The following is an 18,968-nucleotide window of genomic DNA, read 5'->3' on the forward strand; positions in this document are numbered from 1 at the left end:
TTACGCTTATCGAAGATCGTTCTCAAATACTTTTTGTTTGTCAGCATACTTCTTGGTGCTTCTGCCGATTATCGGCGTACAGCAGACTAAAATGGGAGCGGCTGGTAGTGTCGGAGCAGATCTTAACCACTCTGTGATGCACTTAGTCTCCGTCAAGTGCACTGACGTCATATAATTGCCCATAGCTGCCTAGATACAAGGTGCGTCGTTTAATTTATGTAAATGATTTGATGAAGCTGTAGCCTAACACTGACAAAATTTCAAGAGACCGTTTTAGATCCCTTTAACACAATACTAGAATGATAGAAATGGCTGGCTTTGCACTTTGAAACCTTTAGGTCCAAATTGCAGCACCATTACATCTGGAATATACGGACTAATATAAACATTGCACTGTTCCAGCCCAGATAAATACTTATGATTTCTAGCATCTTCACATTTATAGCAGACTTTACTTAAGTCCGCAAGAAATGTAGCTTCTGAAATGTCACATCCAGTGATATTTTTTCCCCAAGATGGAGGAATTCCACTCACTAGCCATAAGCATTGTTTAAAGGGGCCCTGCAACACTTTTCCAAGTAGCCATGGAATGGCTTCACTAAAGGAACTTATTGCCTCACGAATCGACCGGCGCAAAAATTTTCAGAATCCGTCCAGTACGAGCGGAGTTACAAAGATTTGTCGCACGCTGTAATTGCTTTCCCTCTTCTCTCGCCCCGACGAAAGCGCTGGAAGCTAAGCAAAGGGAGATGGTCCGCGCACCTCCTGACCTTGAGCACATTTTCTTTTCTTTTTTCGAATGCATGACGTACTTTCAATGCGCACGCGCGCGGCCGAGTGGCGGCACCTTGGGCGGCCGCAATAACTATCGAGCGTGCCATGTTCAAATCGGCCAATGGCGTAGAACCCTGCCTGTGACGCCGTAGGCATCATTTTTTGTCGAGAGAAGAGGAAGCGCTTTTTAGGTGACTCTGTGAATTTATTGTAAATCGCAGGCCACGTGCTGCGCTATAATGTTTGGCTCGCGTCTTCTCGGGAGCCTCGACCACCGGTCGGCAGAGTTTTCTGACCATGCTAAAAAAGTGTTCCAGGGTCCCTTTAATTTTAATATTTCAAGTAAACACTCTTCATACTGCCAGTCATCGCAGCATGTTATTATAGCCAGGGCTTCGACTCTAGCAGATTTGATGCCTTCCAATAGAACACGAAGTCAGCCACCTCCACGGCTTGGAGTGGCGGGGTTATGGAACCACGAAAATCATTACCATAATGCAAATGAGAGTGAGAGTGCACCACACGGCGTATGTCTTTCTTTTTTTTTCATCCAATTTCCCTTCCCATAATTACTATACTCAATAGAAATCTACAAACAACACACTCCATGCTTTCCTTAGCTTCGTGTGATTGTGTATTAATGAAAACTCAATTGTTTCCGCTTTTTTTTTTGTTTTCTAGAAGTGAGGTAGAAGACGAACGACATTCCTGCACAGCCAGGTGCTCAGCAACAAAACTTGAGAAAAATGAGCTTTCTGTACATAGCTTAAGGGCATACAGTAAACTTGACAGCTGGGCAGTCTAAAAGCTGTTGCTTCCAACAGTGATTGGTGGACGTCACAATGCAATGGCTGCATGTGAGATGTGCCACATGAATACCATACAGTAAGTACAGAAAGAAAAACAATCACCTAGCAGCTGTGCTGAGCTTAGGCGGGTGGTTCTGAAACTCCATCAGAATACCTTGTATTATTCTTCCAAGGTCTGTGTGCATGGAAAACTGAAAAAAAAAAGTGCACATATGAGGGTGTACGGCTTGCTTAGTGACAATGGTGCAATTACGGTGGATTTGGGCATCGAAAGCTTTTTTTAGGTGTATTCACCAATTTGTTATAACGAATGATTTCGATAAGTACTTCCAGCATAACAATCCACATACAAGACTGCGAGCATCCGGTCTAGGAAATAGGGATTTAGCGAAATGGCTGCTCACGCAACGTTAATTTTTTGGCATTTCATATTGTTAACCAATGCACATTTTCAAAGGAATTTTTCGATAAGTGCTTTGTGATGAATGTACGTCTCCCTTTCTTGTACTCCCTGCCACATTAACTGGAACTTGTGAGGATTATCACGCATTAAAAAATGTTGTTTAGGTGAACACCTGCAATGATATGGCTGTGCAACATTGAGGGGGCAGCTTACATAGCCAGTGATACGTAACCAGCAAAGGTAACAAGGAATAAATCAGATCTACGAGGATGCTCAATTAGCAATGTGAAGGTGTGAGCCAGGGCTCGTACTCGGAGATGATCTTCAAGGACGATATTGGCAAAGTGTCATATTTGCTGTGCGACAATTGACTATACTCCATCTCGCCACTACCGTTCAGCACCACCAAGGCTACGAGGTGTAAACAAGCCACCCACTTGCGCAGCAAAACATAGTTCCAGATATAATTGCCTTACAATTGGCAGGGTTGAGACATTTACACTTGTTTGACATGTTACGTTACATCGATGCGTGATATGTTTATTCTTATTCGCATTAATGTCGTGTGCCTTTAATTGCTGCATCAGTAACCGCTGGTAACTGCAGTTACAAATCAACATGGCAGCGCCCATGCAGACGCGACTGCCCGCTTCGACCCGAACTTGCGCTTGCTGTATGCCCACTGTGCTGGAAGCAGCAAATAAATGGTGAAATGAGCCATCGCTCTGTGCCATCTCACAGAGAGGAAAAAGCATGAGGCACATTCTGTCGTTGTTTGCAAGATCAGCTGTTTGTTTAGCCAAACCTGCTAAGCCTAACGCCCCGAGAATTTGATGATGGTTCATGAAATCAGCACAATATAATCTACATTGCCGTCGAAGCATCAGCACATTCATCTGAAGCAAATACAAGCATCAGTTCGTAACTTACAGGTCACACAGCGCACGACGACGAGTCGATAAATTCGAAGCGGAGCGCACCAGCTGCGGTGGGTGCAGCTATTCATTTTTTAGCGATGCCGTCTGTTCGCTTTACTCGCCCTACGCGTGCGAGCAGACACCAGGGAGACACTGAGCAGACGACGCGACGCGGATGAATACATGTGGAGGGGCTAATCGCCCTTCCTATTGGCTAAGGGACCCTGTAGCCTTAACAGTGCTGAAGGGAACTTCAGTGATGGAATATAGTAAGCAAAACTGGAAAATTGATGGTGCCATCTAGTATTTCTGGAGACATCAATTTTGAGTCACGGCACCATATTGTGCTTTTGACACGCCTGGAATAAACGAACATACCCTTCTAGTGTCGGTTGGTGGTAAAGTATGGCATTTCAGTGACATAGACAGTAGTTTCTAGTACAGTTCCTTGGTGAATTTGCACAGCATTTGTTACACTGGAGCTTTCAGCAAGAATTACCGTGATGTGCTTTCAGTAATCGTTGCTTTGTGAGCGAGTGTTCTTTTTTTTTTTTGTGGTATGAACATGCCAGCAGCATGAACTGTGTGTTGCTCACATGGTTTATCGTGCAATGGCAAGATGTTGAAATGATGTCACAGCGGTGGCACACCAAAGCTGAACTCTCGGAGTATGCCGTTTTCAACTCTCAACAAAAATACATTTCACACAAGCGTTGATAACTTTAAAATTTATATGGCGCTTTAAACAATTACACAAGAAACACTGAAAGCACTTTCAACACCTCTTCTATTTCGAGTAGTCAGAGCCAAGCCTAGCGACTGTGTAGAAGATGGTACACACGCTACACCAGGGTTTCCTACAGTGCGCTCACCCTTGTGTTGTGAGGCGTTCGAAATCACCAACGGCCAGTGCAACAATGACGTCACAGGCAAGCAGTTGATTCAATTATTGAATATATGTCACGAAAATCGAAAGTGTCGCCTTTCATGATAATCTCAGAATACGGCCCCAGTGCACCACAGTCACAGGCATAGGTCGGCAAAAAAAAAATTGGAGCTCACTCAAGAAATATAACTTGCTCTGAAAAAATATAATTTTTTTCAGTTGTACTCACTCGGACTCAAACTCCACTCAAATAATACTAATCCAGACTCACTCAGACTCAGACTCACAGCCCGATCTGAGCCCGAGTGAGTTAACTCAAGAGCGAGTTTGCCGACCTATGGTCGTGGGTGACTCTAATGTGAAAGTAGGAAGAAAACGGGGAGAAGAAGCGGTCAACAACTATGGCATTGGCTTGAGGAATAATAGATATTGGTGCAGAAAGAAATGGAGAACATCTCAGAGGGAAGGTGACATTCAGCAATAACGATGGCAAATAGTAATTTGAAATGACTGAAGACGTAAACTGAGAAAGTGTGAAGTTAGGGTTGAAAGCGAAAAAAACAACAAGGTAATGTGGGAGTATATCTGGCCTCCTATAATCTGTGGGACAGTATGTATAAGTAGGTCAACACCTAACATGGAGTCTACACATGCAGAGGATATTCACTCCAGAATACGGATTGACTTGAGATCACGACTGGCAAATTATAGCTGTTCCTATAGCAACAGGTAAACAATGATTACAATCTGCCAGAGCCTGAAAATTCAAGAATAAGAAGGAAACGAAGCTGAGAACCATGCAGTGTGCGATTGAACAGGAACTTAGGAGTGGCAAGCGAGGATAGCTTATCTTGTAGGTGGTAGAAAAGAGATGGGCAGGCTCAGTTAGTGCAACAGCAGAGGGTTAACAGCCCAATATAATTACAAGATACCATGAATAGCCTGCACACAAGTTTTGTTACATTCTGACAAGCTCTTTTCCAATCGTCAAAACGACTGCACTATATCCTACTTTTTTTCTCTTTATGTTACCCTCATGATGTGCCACTTCAGCAAATAAAGCACTCGGAAATTAGTCAGTGCTCTATTCTTGCTTAATGCTTTAGAGTTTTCTTATGATATTCCTACATTTTTCTTGCTCAGTGAACAAAACAGCGCAAAATAATGACAAGCCACCACTTGAGCACTGCACATTCAAGTGGGAATGAAGCAAGAAGAGTGATGCCTCATTTAAAAGCGTATCTCTTTGAGAAGTGCAATCCCAAGCTGAGTGTGAAGCATGTGCTTATAGACTTAAGACGCAGTTCTCCGAGATGTGCAGGCTAGGTCACCTGAACCCAGTGCTACATGATCACAAGCTGCAGCTAAGGCTGTATGAAACATGTTTACCTTTACAGACTGCTGTACCTTTCTGCAGTGGAACGAACAGCATGTGCTGATGCTCAACTTATACCCATTTATTCTTTTAAAGGTCATAGGACTGCATTTCCCTCAAATTTTGACTGCAATGCTATTGACAGGCACGTGAAAAATTTAAGGTGCAATACTAAATATGTTAGAACAAATTCATCTGGCCCAGTCATGATAGCTAAAAAGCAAGAAATCTGAGCATACACTGGCCAGATTCAGACACCGACCACTGCAAATGCCACAAATCACTCCAGTAATTAGGGGAGTCAGGAAAGCTTAACTGTGACAACAGTCATTTAATCTGTCTTCAACAGAACAGATAGAAAATAACACAAGGCATTCAAGCATTGCTGCTGAATAAATCAGTTTGCAGTTTCAGGTTGTTTTTATATTCAAGGCCACATAACTCTTCAGCACTTATCCTTAGGCACACACGCATGCATGTTTAGACCCAAACTTTGCTGTTACACTGTCAATGCAGTTGTTCCAGAAACTGACCTGTGTAATTAAAATTTTAGTTTTTAAGTATCAAGGTCTGTACAAATGCTGTGCTCTGTCAAACATTTCTTTATCCTCTCTGAAGCTTGATAACACGTTACTATGAAATGTTGCACTCTGCAACCGATAGACTCATTACATATTTCTGATGGATGGAGACAATGAGCTATGGAGGTTATGTGGACAGGCTCAGACAGGCTGGTGAACATTTCAAGCCTATCTTTGTCATTTAAGTGGGTGAGTTGTTGACATCATGTCTCATGGTGTAGCTGACAGTTCTGCCAGAGACACGCGCCTATCGAGCACCACATTGCAGTTTGAAACACAGATGAAGTGCAGCCACCGGTGATTAGCAACAAAACAAGCCACGCATGTGCCTGGCCTAGATCATAGCAGTGCACTGAGCAGTCTCATGCAGTGGCAATTTGTTTCTTGAAATCAGAACACCTTCCTCGCATTCGTCTTACATGCTATATCAACGCAACTGCAATTATCTCTACCCTTGATAATGGCCTCAGGAGCAGCGAATTTGTTTTGCTAATGCACACGAGAATGTTTTCTTTGCCTGATAGGCGAAACTTTTTAGTCGCTCTGAGCCACACATTTTTGATGCACTTAACAAAGCTTCCCAATAGAGTATTTGTGTGCATGATTTGTTGGACCTTGTAGTACTTTAACAAAGTAATATCTGGGGTTTTACGTCCTAAAACCACGATATGATTATGAGGGACGCCAATGTGGAGGGCTCCGGAAAAATTGACCATCTGGTGTTCTTTAGCGTGCACTGACACCGCAGAGTACACGGGCGTCTAGCATTTCGCCTCCACCGAAATGCGACCGGGATCAAACCCACGACCTTCGGGTAGCCATACATCTCGTTCACAGAGGACGCGTACCGCAGTGAGCGCTGGCACGCCCGTAACGTGGTACTGATCATCCAGCATGGGATGAGTAGCAGCCGGCGTCACTTTCAGAACGGGGCATTCGTGAGGAAAGGAACTCGGCAGGTGTCTGAAACGGAACAACAGCCATCACCGTGTGCACCTAGCGAACGCGAGGTATACGGCGAAATTGTTTACTCACATCTCCAGATTGAAGGAATGTCCTTCAGCAACGAACGGGATCCGAAACTCCTTGTCGGCGTCGACAACCACGATACTGCACAAAACGTCAAATGCGTTTAGTGTTTATCGAGAAGAAGCACTTCTTCGAGCTCTTTCAATTACTCAAGAGTCTGCCTTAACTGAGATTACCTTAAGCAGGAAACCAGAGGTATATGATTTTCAACGTGAGAGAAAAGTCGCATTCCGTCTACCGTCGTACTACCATGCATTCATAGGCGATCGCTACTTAGTCGGAGCGTAGTAAGCTGCGGCAGAGTCGCCAGGCAAGCAATGCACAAACTTTCACAACGAAATCGCACGGCGTGCGCTTCGGTGCATGACAGAGAAAACGGAACAGTGACCGGCTATTACAGAGCAAAACGACAATAGAACCACTGCTCACTTGGGACAAGAAGACCTGATGGAGGCGATTTGACGCTGTCTTTGAAGTTGTATCGGTGATGGCTGGCTCACATCATTAGTCCGGCGGCCAAAGATAGCTTGAAACATCACTACCGCAGCACACAAACACAAACTACAATTTTTTTTTTTTTCCTAGCGAAACAGAGTCAAGTGATCCTGATAGTGCCGTGGTGACATCACAGAACGCTTATACCTGCTTATACTTGACATCACAACGTCACGTCGTGCCCGTGACGTAGCACCTTCCTGTGCTCAATCCGCGGGGTGTTCTTTTCTTTTCCTTTTTTACCCAGCATGCACGCATGCATGAAAGCCTGAAAGCTTCGAGCGCGCAGCGGCGCAGCAGCACTTGCTCGAAAGTACTGCAAATCCGTCAGCGTGGCTTTGCCAATCAAGTGATGCACTGCAGTGACTCTTGCGCTCGAAAGGATTAACTACTCTTGGTAAGAAATGCAAGCGTGCACTCCTCGCTCTTTCCGCAATAACGCCGCAGTGTGCCGCCCGCTGAATTGAATGTGCGTCCGCATTTGAAGTTAGGCCTAGCGCTTGCTGGAGAAGGCTCGATATTTGAGCCTCGTATTTATGCCCCAGTGCACGTTCTTCCAGTGCGGTAGTGCGAGGGAGGGCCATTTTCCGGGCCCAACTGTTAAGCTACAGGTACCGTTTCGTCACCTTGGCGATCGGTCCAGATTTGTCACCGGGCACGGTTAAAACAGCGTTCGCGCAATGAACCAAGCGCTTTGGTGTTTACGTCTCGTCACCTCGATTCCTGCAGGGCTTTGCGCCGTTTACGTGTTGCTGCAGTTACGTCCGGCTGTAAGTGCAAGGGATACCCCGGGGGCGAGTGGGGTAGACCCAAGTGAAAATGTTGTAGTTCTTTGTTCGCGACAGGCCACCTCTACTGGGCGAAGTCTGCGCGCTTCTGGCCGTTCTGCCTTGCATACAAATTGTACGGTACCTTACGTGTTAGCAACTACAGTACCTGTACTATACTATACACCATTGAATTTCCCCTCGAAACGCTTTACTTACCTTGCAACTTGCCATCCAAACAGTGTGATAAAGCACCGGTTCATTTTAAGACACCGTTAAATAATGGCATCGTAGTTGCATTCTGTTCAGCTTTCCGCGGTCAGCAGACGTTCCAGCACGAGGACTACCTGCGCTCGTTGGTAACTGACAGCTTCGTGTGCAGGCTGTGTTTTAAACGTGACCTGTGGATTTCGGCATCACAAGCTGTAGGTCGTTTCTAGGGATTTTGGCCGGCTACTGTGTGTGTAGCCCTGTAAAAATGTTGTGTATATTGGGCACTGTTGCTGGAGATCTTTATTTGTGCTGTTTCTCTGCTTGCGCTAACACGAATTTCAGCGAAGAAAAAAGCATTGTCTTTAACTTTAACCTCTTGCAAAAAATATGAATTATGATATAACATAATTTGCGCAGGTGCTGGGCAAGCTGAACATAATCTTAAAAGGAATGTTTGGCCTAAAGTATCGAGAGCCTACAAAGAAAGTAATTTTGTGCCACTTGTTGCACATCTCTCATTTGAAAGCTTTGGTTCTTGCGAGTCATTAGTCAACCTATCTCGCGTCCAGTACAGGCCCAAGGCTTCTTCCAACAATGTGCAACCAACCCTGCCCGCGCGAGGTGATTTCACATTATGTGAGCACATTACTTATACCCCTGTCAAGGGGCACGCAAGAGTGTTTTGAGCAGGAAGACTTATACCCCTGTCACACTGGACGTTTTAATGTCATTCGAATGGAATGACATTCGCATCTAATGACATCATGTGGCTGCTACACAGCGATATTTAATGTCATTAAATTCGAATGACTTAAAGGGGCCCTCCAACACTATTCAACCCCCCATTTTTTACTTGTGGGTTGCGTAGACTGATGGCTGGGGATAATTTTAGCATAAGTCTAAGCACCGATATCAAATTATTAGTATTTTAATCACGCATTGAAGTCGCTACATCGCTGCTGACCGCATCAGCGCGTAGTGGCGCTTGCCAGAACTATTGCGGGCGGAAATGACGAAGATGAGCGCTGGCCTATGATTGGATAAATGTAACGTTAGAAGTAATAACGGCGTTGCATTAAAGTTGAGATTACTATTGTGTTTCGTTTTTCTTTTCTGTGCTTTTTCAATGAACTCCAAATAGCCGCCATCGCAACAAAAAATATCACTACAACCACAAAGTACGACAGAGGCGCTGGTTGCCATTCCGCCTCTGGTTTTTTTTTTGCCTGCGCCGGTCGGATGTCCATATGAAATGCTTGCCCCTCTTCCTTCTTTTTGCGTCTGTACGTTTACGAGCTGCCTCTTTCCGCATGTGCGGTAGGCTCATGATTGTTGTTGAAACGGTGTAAGTAATCCTCTTCGTTGAATTGTTGTCGCTGCACACTTGTAATTCCTCGGGCTGCTCACCGAACAACCCGCGTAGGGGCGACCGTGTTTAACTGCCCATGCCGCTTCACAAATTCCCTTCTCAGAATGAGAGGAGGGAATGACATGGAATGTCGTTGTAAGGAACAGCAGACAAAGCCTCGCCAGCCTCGCTTCGAAGCAGTAGCGCCCGTTCAATGTCTGACAAGCCAGGTTTCAGGAACCACATTTGTTACTATGGCAACGACGTCAACAATACGTTGGAAACGAGAAGCAACAATGGTGTGCGAGCTTCCCCTACGTAAGAGCTTTCAGCCAATTTCATTGGAGCGCCATCCGACGTCACAGCAGAGAGTGAAATGTGGTCACGTGACCCCGCGAAAATCGAGTTGAGGGTAGGCATCTTTTTTTCTTGTATTTTGAATTTTGTCAATTGAATAACTTCGTACTGCGTGCCGCCATCGCTGCCGTTCTTGCTGCACTAGTTCGTCCGTACTTCAGACTACGCAATCCACAAGTAAAACGTGGGGGGTTGAAGAGTGTTAGAGGGCCCCTTTAAGAAATCGAATGAGTTCGAAAAACACATGCGCCGTCGCAGTAGAACCGAATGTATACTCTCTACCCAAGAAACTACTAAAATGTGGCATTCAGCATTCCCAATTTGACACGCATTCATGCAAACACGCGATTAATGTTGCTTTTTTTAGGGCACCTGCCATTTTAACGAGAAAAGGTGTACGCAAGGCTGTTGCGAAATCTTTTTACTCTCAACCTCAATGGCGTCTGGCCGCAGGCGTTGTCGGCCATGATGTAAACAGACACCTGTGTGCACCTGTATCTGCAGCGATGGCATCAGCTCCACGAGCGCACTGGACCCTGGCGGAGACATTTGCTCTCATAAGGCTATGGGAAGACAATTTTGCGGAGTTCCGTTGCAAGCTGTTTTCCCGCATGGACACATGTGAGACCGCGTTTTGAAAGCGAACAAATGCAGAACGTTCTGGGCTTCTGTGTGTGTGCTGTCGCACCGCAAACTGCCACGGGTGCCTCTCGCGTTGGAGAAAACTTCAGTAGACGTGGCACGTTTTCTTTTCTTTTTTTTTTTCCCCGTCACGCCACGCATGCCTTAAGCGAACGCACTCCGCCTTGTTTCACGTGCATACTTAACAGGCTGCGTCTCGATTCTTCTATCTGACGATCAGGTCTCTTCGACTGTCTTATGCGCTTTTCTGGCAACGCCAAGCGCAAAGCTGCTAAGTGCTTTACTTGCTCTAGCTTAGCGTCGTCGTTCAGCGGCACTGCCATGTTGCTTGTGTTCATTCTATCGCCTGTGGCTACTGGCTAGGCGTCGTGTTGGCTTATGGTGGCCATATATTGTGCGATATAAATTTATCAGTGTTTATTTAGTGAAACGACTTTGCACGTCTTTTAAAATAAATAACTTCACTTTTCTACCACTCTACATTTACCTTCCTCCATTTTTCTGGCAATTTTTTGTCTGAATTATCGACATTACTACCGTGAATGAATGAGATTACTTTTTTCCTGCGTAGCACCATTGGGGATCGAATGCACTGTATTACATTTGAACCTAATGACATTCACAGCTCCAGTTTGAGTTTCCCCCACAGAATGACACACAACGGGTAGCATACTCACTTTTTTCTCAGAGGTGGTCTTCTCTGGACCCTAGCTTGTCGATTTCTTTTAAGGCCAAAAAGGAGTAGCTTGGAAACCACTTGGTCTCGGCAATTTTCATTTAGTAAAAAAATATAGGCAAATGCGTATTTTTTTGCTGCATAGGCTCGTTTTAAAAAGTGAACCTCATTCCTTGCAGAAGGTGTAATCGAGCTGTTTCTTTATCTGATGTTGTTAAATCTGATTGAAAATTGTTAATCAGTTTTTATGTTGCATCTTGAGATGCATCAGTTTATTTTCGCTGATCTTGTTTCGAATGTTAGCGCCATGCTTTCAGCAGCGTGTCTGGGACAAAGCACTAAAATGCGATTTTCTATGCTATGTAACTGCTGCTCAACACCTCTTCACTAAAAAGTCTTTTAACTTAGGAATAGGTTGCTTACGAGCTACTGTGTGCTCGTGTGACAGGGTATTAATCTTCTCATCTTGTAACCAACATGTCTCGTGCAAGTACTTGCCATAACCTGTTGTACTGGTGCCCTGTACACGCTTTCCTACAGTAATTACATGAGAGAACTCTCGCACTGCAAGTTGTGCTGGGAATGTGTGCACGAAGTTGTCTAGGCTTTGTGCCTGTGGTTTTTTTTTTTCTTGGCATTCGTTTTGTGATAAATGCAGTGGCTGTTGAGCCCTGGTATGGCACCAGCCTCATTGCAAGCCTTGCTTTTACAGTGAAAGCTGTTATGAGATCATTTCAACGGCCGTTTTTGGCGCCGTAGTTGTCCACGGCCGCCACCGGTGTCTGTAACCACTATCGCATGAAATAAGAAAAAAAAAAGGAAATAAAAAATATTTCCTGGATGGAACGAGATTGAACCTGCGCCCTTTGCGTGGGAGCCCAGTGTTCTACCTCAGAGCCATGCCGGTGCTTGAAACTGTGTTGCAAAAAGACCCTATACAGGCGTCATGTCGGTAAGGAACCACATTAACATATGTAATGTAGCGTGGTAGAAGAGTAAAATAACAACCAGGCGTCCCACAAACACGAATTCTGTAACCGGGCCTCATTCAATGCGAATTGCGCAACGAGTGAGTTGTTGAATGCTTCCAACCCATTACTAAGGCCTCTGCGATAACTTCATCGTCATCACCCACAGCATCAACAAAGTGCACATAATGCCTTACAGGTGTTTAGCAAGTACCACAGTTCTCCGCAGAATGACGAGAAATTGCATAATGGCCGCTTCCCTTCTTCACAGAAATTATGATTTATACATAACTTGCAACTACGTCACACCTGCGGAACTCTGGGATACGATTTCGCGGCATGCTCCGCCATTACCGAGCACATGGCAGCAGACGACACCGACTCACTCAAGCTGTGCGGCTCTCGCATTTCCCGTCAACGCTGCACATCTCAACGGCGATTTGTGCGATATTTGGCTGCTGCACGAGAGGTGTAAATCAAGAAATTAAAAAAAAGACCAGATGCGGGGACGTACTGTTTGCCAAACGTGATGACAAACCCGTGCCACTGCACGAAAGAGCTGTCCGAGATGGGAGCACATGGCTTGTGCGTGCGTAAACAGGAAGGACCGCAGACGTTGTACAACATTGGTGTGCGGGTGTCACTTCATAACAGGCAAGTTATGCTTCCAAATCTCAACTTTTTGCCGAGTGTATCACCACGGGGTTATGCACGAGATCAATTTTTGTCGAAACGTGAAGCACCGAATTGAACACAGCGACCGCGCCTTGGTTTTCGGGAGGCCCTCTTAGCTCTTCGGTGAAACGAACCCCGACTGGGCACCAAACATGTTATTGGGTCATGTTTTATGCAGCAATCAGTAACAAAATCTGTGCAGTTTGAGCGCCGCTGTAGGTGACTCGTGCGAAGTCATTTCAACCATTACGTGCGACAGCACGGGACGACACTGCAGGCTGCATAATGTCCTGAACGACTCTCGTTCGTCATAAGCGCAAGGCAAACGATCAAAACGCGCACACTACGCCGAACGATCCATGCACTAACGTAAAGACAGCGCGGCCACTGAGACGTATGTGCTCGGTGATGGCGGACTGAAGACAGGAACTGATGTCACTTGCAAGTTATGTATAGCATAGTGGGTTCCTCGCAAGTGCACTTCTATTGGTTGCCAAGAAAGCCCATAAGGTTCCCATGATCCACTTTCTCAGGGTCTCAGTAAAGTTAATTTCCTCCCTCTCTCTCTCTCGCTCTCCGGTTAACGTATGTTATAAAGCGTGGTGGGACAGTTAAATAACGACTGGGCGTCACACAATGTGAATTACGTAACTAGTGGGTCGTTTAAAGCTTCCAGCCCATTACAAAGGGCTCAGCCATAATTCTTCGTCATCAACCGTCGCATCAACAAAATGCACATAATGCCTTACAGATGGTACCTCGCTTCTTCACAGAATAACGAATAATGTCGTGGTGGGTGCTTCCCAACTTCCCAAAAATGTGATTTGTGGTGTAGTGGGTACGTTTCTAATGTACTTGTATTAGTAGCCACAAGAGAGTATGTAACGGGCTCTAGAAATGCCGCTCTTCCAGCTTTCGCTGTGACTGTGCTGCGCTTTCCGCGCAGGCCTGTCGTTTTTTGCAAGGCTGAAGTGTTTTTTGTCTTGATACTGTACATATTAACAGTGAAAGCTGTTATCAGATCACAATGGCAGTGGGGTAGTTGTCCGCTGCTGGTATCCGTAACCACTATCGTGTGAAATAAGAAAAAATTAAACGAGAAAAAAATGTTGCAGTGGCTTAGCTCGGCTACTGCCAGGATAAACATAGCATTAGCAATGGTTCAGCTGATTATTCTTAGCTTTCCCGATTGTCTAGGATTAGCTTGATTATCATGCTTGCTGCTGCTCCAATGACACACATGGTATCGTATTATATGGCACGTGTATATTTATTTTTGCTCAACGTCGGGTTGCTTCTCTAGACTGCTTGGTGGTCAGTTCTGTTCATCCTTCCTACGCTCAACTGCTAATTGCCAGGCAACTACTTCGGGATCTGATGAGTTAGCTTCTCCGCTCTTCTGCGCCGTTGAGCAGCATTTGCGCTCTCCTTCTCCATGTCTTTACCACACTGGCAAACGCCAGTCAGAGGCGCTATCCAGCGGCTCCAGCGCAATGTCAGACGGCGACTGCTCAGTGAAGGCAAATAGCTGCCCGCGCACCGGCGCCAGGTGCGTTTGCCATGGCTACAACGTTACTCCTCTGGAATGCACAGACCAGCGGATTGCGCGGGAGGTGCCGGCTCCGGTGTGCCATCTGTGTGACATCACTGATCCTCATGCATGCGCAGCACGGCTGTTGAGGAGGCGCGCGAAACTGGCTCGGCTACGCCAGTGTAGCGAAGCTACAAAAGATATTCAGGATTGGATGGGATTTGAACTAGGGCCCTTTGTGTGGCAGTCAAGTATTCTGCCAGAGTCACGCTGGTACTTGAAACTCCTTGCAAAAATACCCTATACAGACGTCGTGTCGGCCAAGGAATTGCGTTAACAGATGTAATATAGCGTGGCAGAAGAGTGAAATAACCAGGCGTTGCACAATGCCAATTGCGCATTGAGTGTGTGGTTTAAAGCTTCCCACCCATTACAAAGTGCTCAACCATAATTCTTCATCAGCCACATGCAACATCAACAAAGTGCACATAATGCCTTACAGATGTGTAGCGCATACCTCGCTTACCCGCAGAAAAGCAAATTATGGCATAGCAGGTGCTCCCCTACTTTACGTAGTGGATACCTTGCATGCATACGTGTATTAGTTTCCTCACTCTAGAAAGGCCGCTCTTCCTGATTTCGCTGTAACCATGCTGGGCACTCTGTGCAAGCCTGGCGTTTTTATATTTTGGTGACGAGAGTTACGTATTATTGCGACTTCCAAGTTCCTTCCATGACTATTTTTAGGGGTGCACATGACCACCATGCGAAAGAGAGGCAACGTTTGATCACATGCGCATCCAAGGCATGAAACATTAAACGCCACACTGTAAGTAAGATGTCCATTAGCCCCGGATCAATCGAGTACATTATTCTAGCAAACGGTGCAATAGTTGTGCAAGGTACATATGTGATTGTATCTGCAAATGCAATGGCTCGAGGATATCGCTTCAGCTCTTCAGTAAGTCTAGCTAATATTTTGAAGCAGGCAATGCAGAAAAAGTGGTGTGAAGTTTTGGCTGCTGTCCTACTAGTAGAATTTGTTTGTGTTTATGCTGGTTGTGCTAGTGTTTGATATTGCAACTTTCGAGCAGCTTCGGGTTGTCTTTAGGATTCTGGCACACGTGACCATGGCATTTCCTGCCTTGAACGAAACTAGCTAGCTGTTACCTGGCTGCCAGGACTGTTGGAGGATGCTTAAGCTTTGCATATAAGAGTGGAATGCAATTGGCCGCGAGATCGAGCAGAGTCGGCACCTAGCGACGAGCCGACGAAACCCCGTGGTGTGGATGGCTCCTTGCGTCGTCTGCTAGCCAGGCCGTGTTCGCATGTGTGCGTACGTCATGCACGTCCACAGATAACAGCTTATTCCGTTGTGCTAGCACAGTATCAAATGCTTGTACGTATGTCTACACGATATACATAAACATTTCGCCTTACGATACTTGTATGCACTCTAATAAGTGAGTGCATGAACATGTCGGTATGGCACTCGGTCTAACCATCGTACTGTCCATTTGCCAAAATCACTTCAATGTGGGTACCACTTTCTCGTTCAAGCGCATCACATAGTGCATTTGGCATTGTCTTAAAAAAAAAGTACTAAATGTCAAGGTGTGAATGCAGAATTTTAGCGACACCATCTCGTGATGTTTGCGATTTGGAAATTCTTGTGATACCGCAAAGCATGAACTAGCGTCTGCAGGGGATGGTTAGTGGCAAAAGAAGACCTGAAGCCACGCATTTCTACAGCAGCACACATATTTGTGCAAACATAAAAGGAGAGTGCACAAAGTTTTACTTCATCTAATTACGCAGAAATCCAGGCTGGCTCTTTTTCTTTGTAGCCGCTAGAGCAAGAAGTACATACTTCATTGGCTGAATCGCGCAGCACTGTTTGGTATAGGCAAAACAATTTAAACACATGCAAATAAAGCAAGAAAAAACATCAAGCACAGTTAAAACACGAATGTCACCGAAGGCCAGTACCCCATTGATTGGCAGATTGCACTTCTCTCACACGTAACAGGTAGGTTAGGACGGTTTTGTGCATTCATGTGGCAATGGAGGGCATATACATCACCATTACGCTGTAGTCAACGTGCTTTATTCGCCGACAATCGACTCGGACCGCCTATGGCGAAGCGCCGCTGCGTACATTTGTATACGCGCCACCGATCGCCTATCCACACAAACGCGGCGATGGTGCTGCCACCTATAGCCCAATCTCGCGGCGAATAGCCTAACCGGGCTCCGTTCTCATTGCCTTCTCATTCACTTCTTGGTCACCTAAACCATACCACGAGGAAAGGAACGCCTGTAACATTGTAGACTCTCCCAAGGTGCTTACTCGAAATGTAATTGCAAAGTGTCCACTGCACACCGTGAAGTGGTGCTCTTACCTTTGTCAATGCCGTAGCTGATGATGATTAATCTGCGTTTTTATTTTCCTGTGCTGCCCTCAGCAATTTGTGTGAGCCGGGACAACCAGTATTGCCCGGCCAGCTTTCTCTCCGTTTCCCTCGCTGGTCATTTTCTTTATTCCATGCTGGCGCTGCTCGGCGAGCCTTCATCGAGCATGCGAAAGCCTCCGAGATGACGGCATATCGCTTTTCGAGACTTTTTCGCTAGGGGAAGGGCTGATGTGCCGTGGCATTGTGAAAGGAGTGGATTGTGGCTGAGAATTTTATAATGGTACGGCCTTTAAACCACGGCATTTCTTGTGCAAATCAGTGTGTGACCCCTGGTCCGATTCTATGCTTCTGTGACACGATATTGCATCTGGTAATGAGGCTTTTTGCCCTACATGATGCCTGTATAGAGTTTCAAGCATTGACATGGCTCTGTGGTAGAACACCTGACTGCCACGGAGAATCCCTAGATTCCATCAAGACTCAAATCCCCGATTTTTCTTTGCATCTATTGCGATTTTTTTGCTCACAGACAACTCTACCTACGCCAGAATTTTTGCATCACAAGTTCTTTAAGGCTACCTCATTAAAATCCAAGAGGCCTAGTGGCCTAGACTCTTTGGTCAGCGCTCTCTCGATCTGGACTCCGTTTTGTGTGGCATCAGTGGCCGCTGGCTCAGCAAGGTGATAACTCGTGATACCAAGATGATGAGTGAACTTGCCACGTATGACAGTCTGCTGTCACGTGCGCTCGTGCAGACGACTCGAAGCACCTCCACTGGGTCGTTGTGCACCTGCACCGCTTAAGTTCGATGCATGGCCTCGCCGAGTCGTGTTCACATGGCGTGGTTCTTAGCTCTGACGACCGTCGTCTGGCCTGCCGGTGCGAAATTTGGCGGCTAGCTTCTTGTCCTCCTTGACTGCTGCCACTGGCCAGCAGATTTGCACAAAGTGCCACCGTGCTCGGGCTTCTTACACAGTCTGCCCCTGGGGGCAGCACGCCTGCTCCTGCCACTGTGCAGCACGTGATGCAGTCAAGCAGGCTGGACAATGGGCATGGCTCTCGCAGAGTGGACAACCCTGTACTGTCCGTCATTTCCTTGCTGGCTAAAGTGCCTTTGTTACGGCTACATTAGTGCCAGAGGTCTCTCGAGTGACTGCAGGAATCTTTAGGATCCCAAACAACAGCATTGAGTGCAGCTCTACTCGGAGCAGTTTTATGTGTTGCAGCAAAGTCATTAACGAACTGGCTGCATGCTACAAAGAAGGAAGGACCTGCCCATTGTACACTGTTCATACTCGCATAACAATTTGAGGCAGTGTTGAGAAAAAGGAAGAGGGGCCTTTGTGATTTATGCAGCTGGCTAGTATACTGTACTGCACAAGAGTCAGTTACTGGTTCCGTTTGTTTTTACTGCTGGATATGCATGGGTACCTGAACGTATGTAGAGGCAGCGGTATGATTAACCTCTAACATCGGAGCGCGGCACTTGGGCAGGGTTGTACAATGAGTCTCGCAAGGGTTAAAAATATTAACTCTCCTCCCATGTGGCATCATGTCTAAAGTACGGCAGCTACTATGTTTCGGGCTCCTGTAATAAATCCTGGTACATACAGCTAGCAAAAGTGTAGTCTTTGCTATGTTGTACTCTGAGGAAACAGTCATTGGGGCATGGATTTGGATGCCACCTATTATCAAGACAGCAGAGTGGATTGGAGAACAAAGGGGGCTAGCCAATATCCCAGTAGATGAGAAAAGGACATGGACAGATCACATCATCAGGAGGGCGGGTAACTGATGGTCAGTTAGAATGCTGGAATGGATACCAAGGCATGGGAGGCACAGCTGAGGATGCAAAGGGTCAGGGGAGCGACACATTTAAGAAATTCTGAAATGGAATCTGCTCATGCAGGGTAGGCTGGGTTAAAGATCATTAAGAGAGGCCTTCGTCCTGCAATTGATATAAGACATGCTGCTGGAGATATATTTCTGTCAGATGGCTATTCTTTAAAGGGACACTAAAGGCAAATATTAAGTTGGTGTTGATTGTTAAAATTGCGTTCCAGAAACCTCGGTAGTGCTTGTTTCGTGCCAAGGAAATGCTTATTTT

General features: G+C 45.9%; 2 protein-coding genes across 4 annotated transcripts in view; one reads left to right on the forward strand and one right to left on the reverse strand.

Moving 5' to 3' along the window:
* Positions 1 to 7,461, reverse strand: part of LOC119382431 (vacuolar protein sorting-associated protein 37A) — a 55,162-nt gene extending 47,701 nt beyond the window's left edge. The window contains exons 1-4 of one of the 2 annotated variants that reach the window (XM_037650129.2): positions 7,204 to 7,461; positions 6,781 to 6,855; positions 6,594 to 6,708; positions 1,686 to 1,774 (exon numbers count right to left, since the gene is read on the reverse strand). In XM_037650129.2, coding sequence (XP_037506057.1) covers positions 1,686 to 1,774; positions 6,594 to 6,708; positions 6,781 to 6,855; positions 7,204 to 7,310 — 386 coding nt within the window. In that variant the 5' untranslated portion in view covers positions 7,311 to 7,461. Of the gene's footprint in view, positions 1 to 1,685; positions 1,775 to 6,593; positions 6,709 to 6,780; positions 6,856 to 6,950; positions 7,019 to 7,203 lie in introns of those variants that run through there. The other variant, XM_037650130.2, reaches the window with a different exon arrangement.
* A 44-nt stretch (positions 7,462 to 7,505) lies between these two features.
* The window catches only part of LOC119382432 (CCR4-NOT transcription complex subunit 7), a 125,929-nt gene continuing 114,466 nt past the window's right edge, over positions 7,506 to 18,968 (forward strand). For both annotated transcript variants that reach the window (XR_007415051.1, XM_037650132.2), the window contains exon 1: positions 7,506 to 7,666. The gene's annotated coding sequence lies outside the window, so the exon portion shown is untranslated. The remainder of the gene's footprint in view (positions 7,667 to 18,968) is intronic.

This window comes from Rhipicephalus sanguineus, chromosome 2 (genome assembly GCF_013339695.2).
Source record: "Rhipicephalus sanguineus isolate Rsan-2018 chromosome 2, BIME_Rsan_1.4, whole genome shotgun sequence".
NCBI classification, from domain to species: Eukaryota; Metazoa; Arthropoda; class Arachnida; order Ixodida; family Ixodidae; genus Rhipicephalus; species Rhipicephalus sanguineus.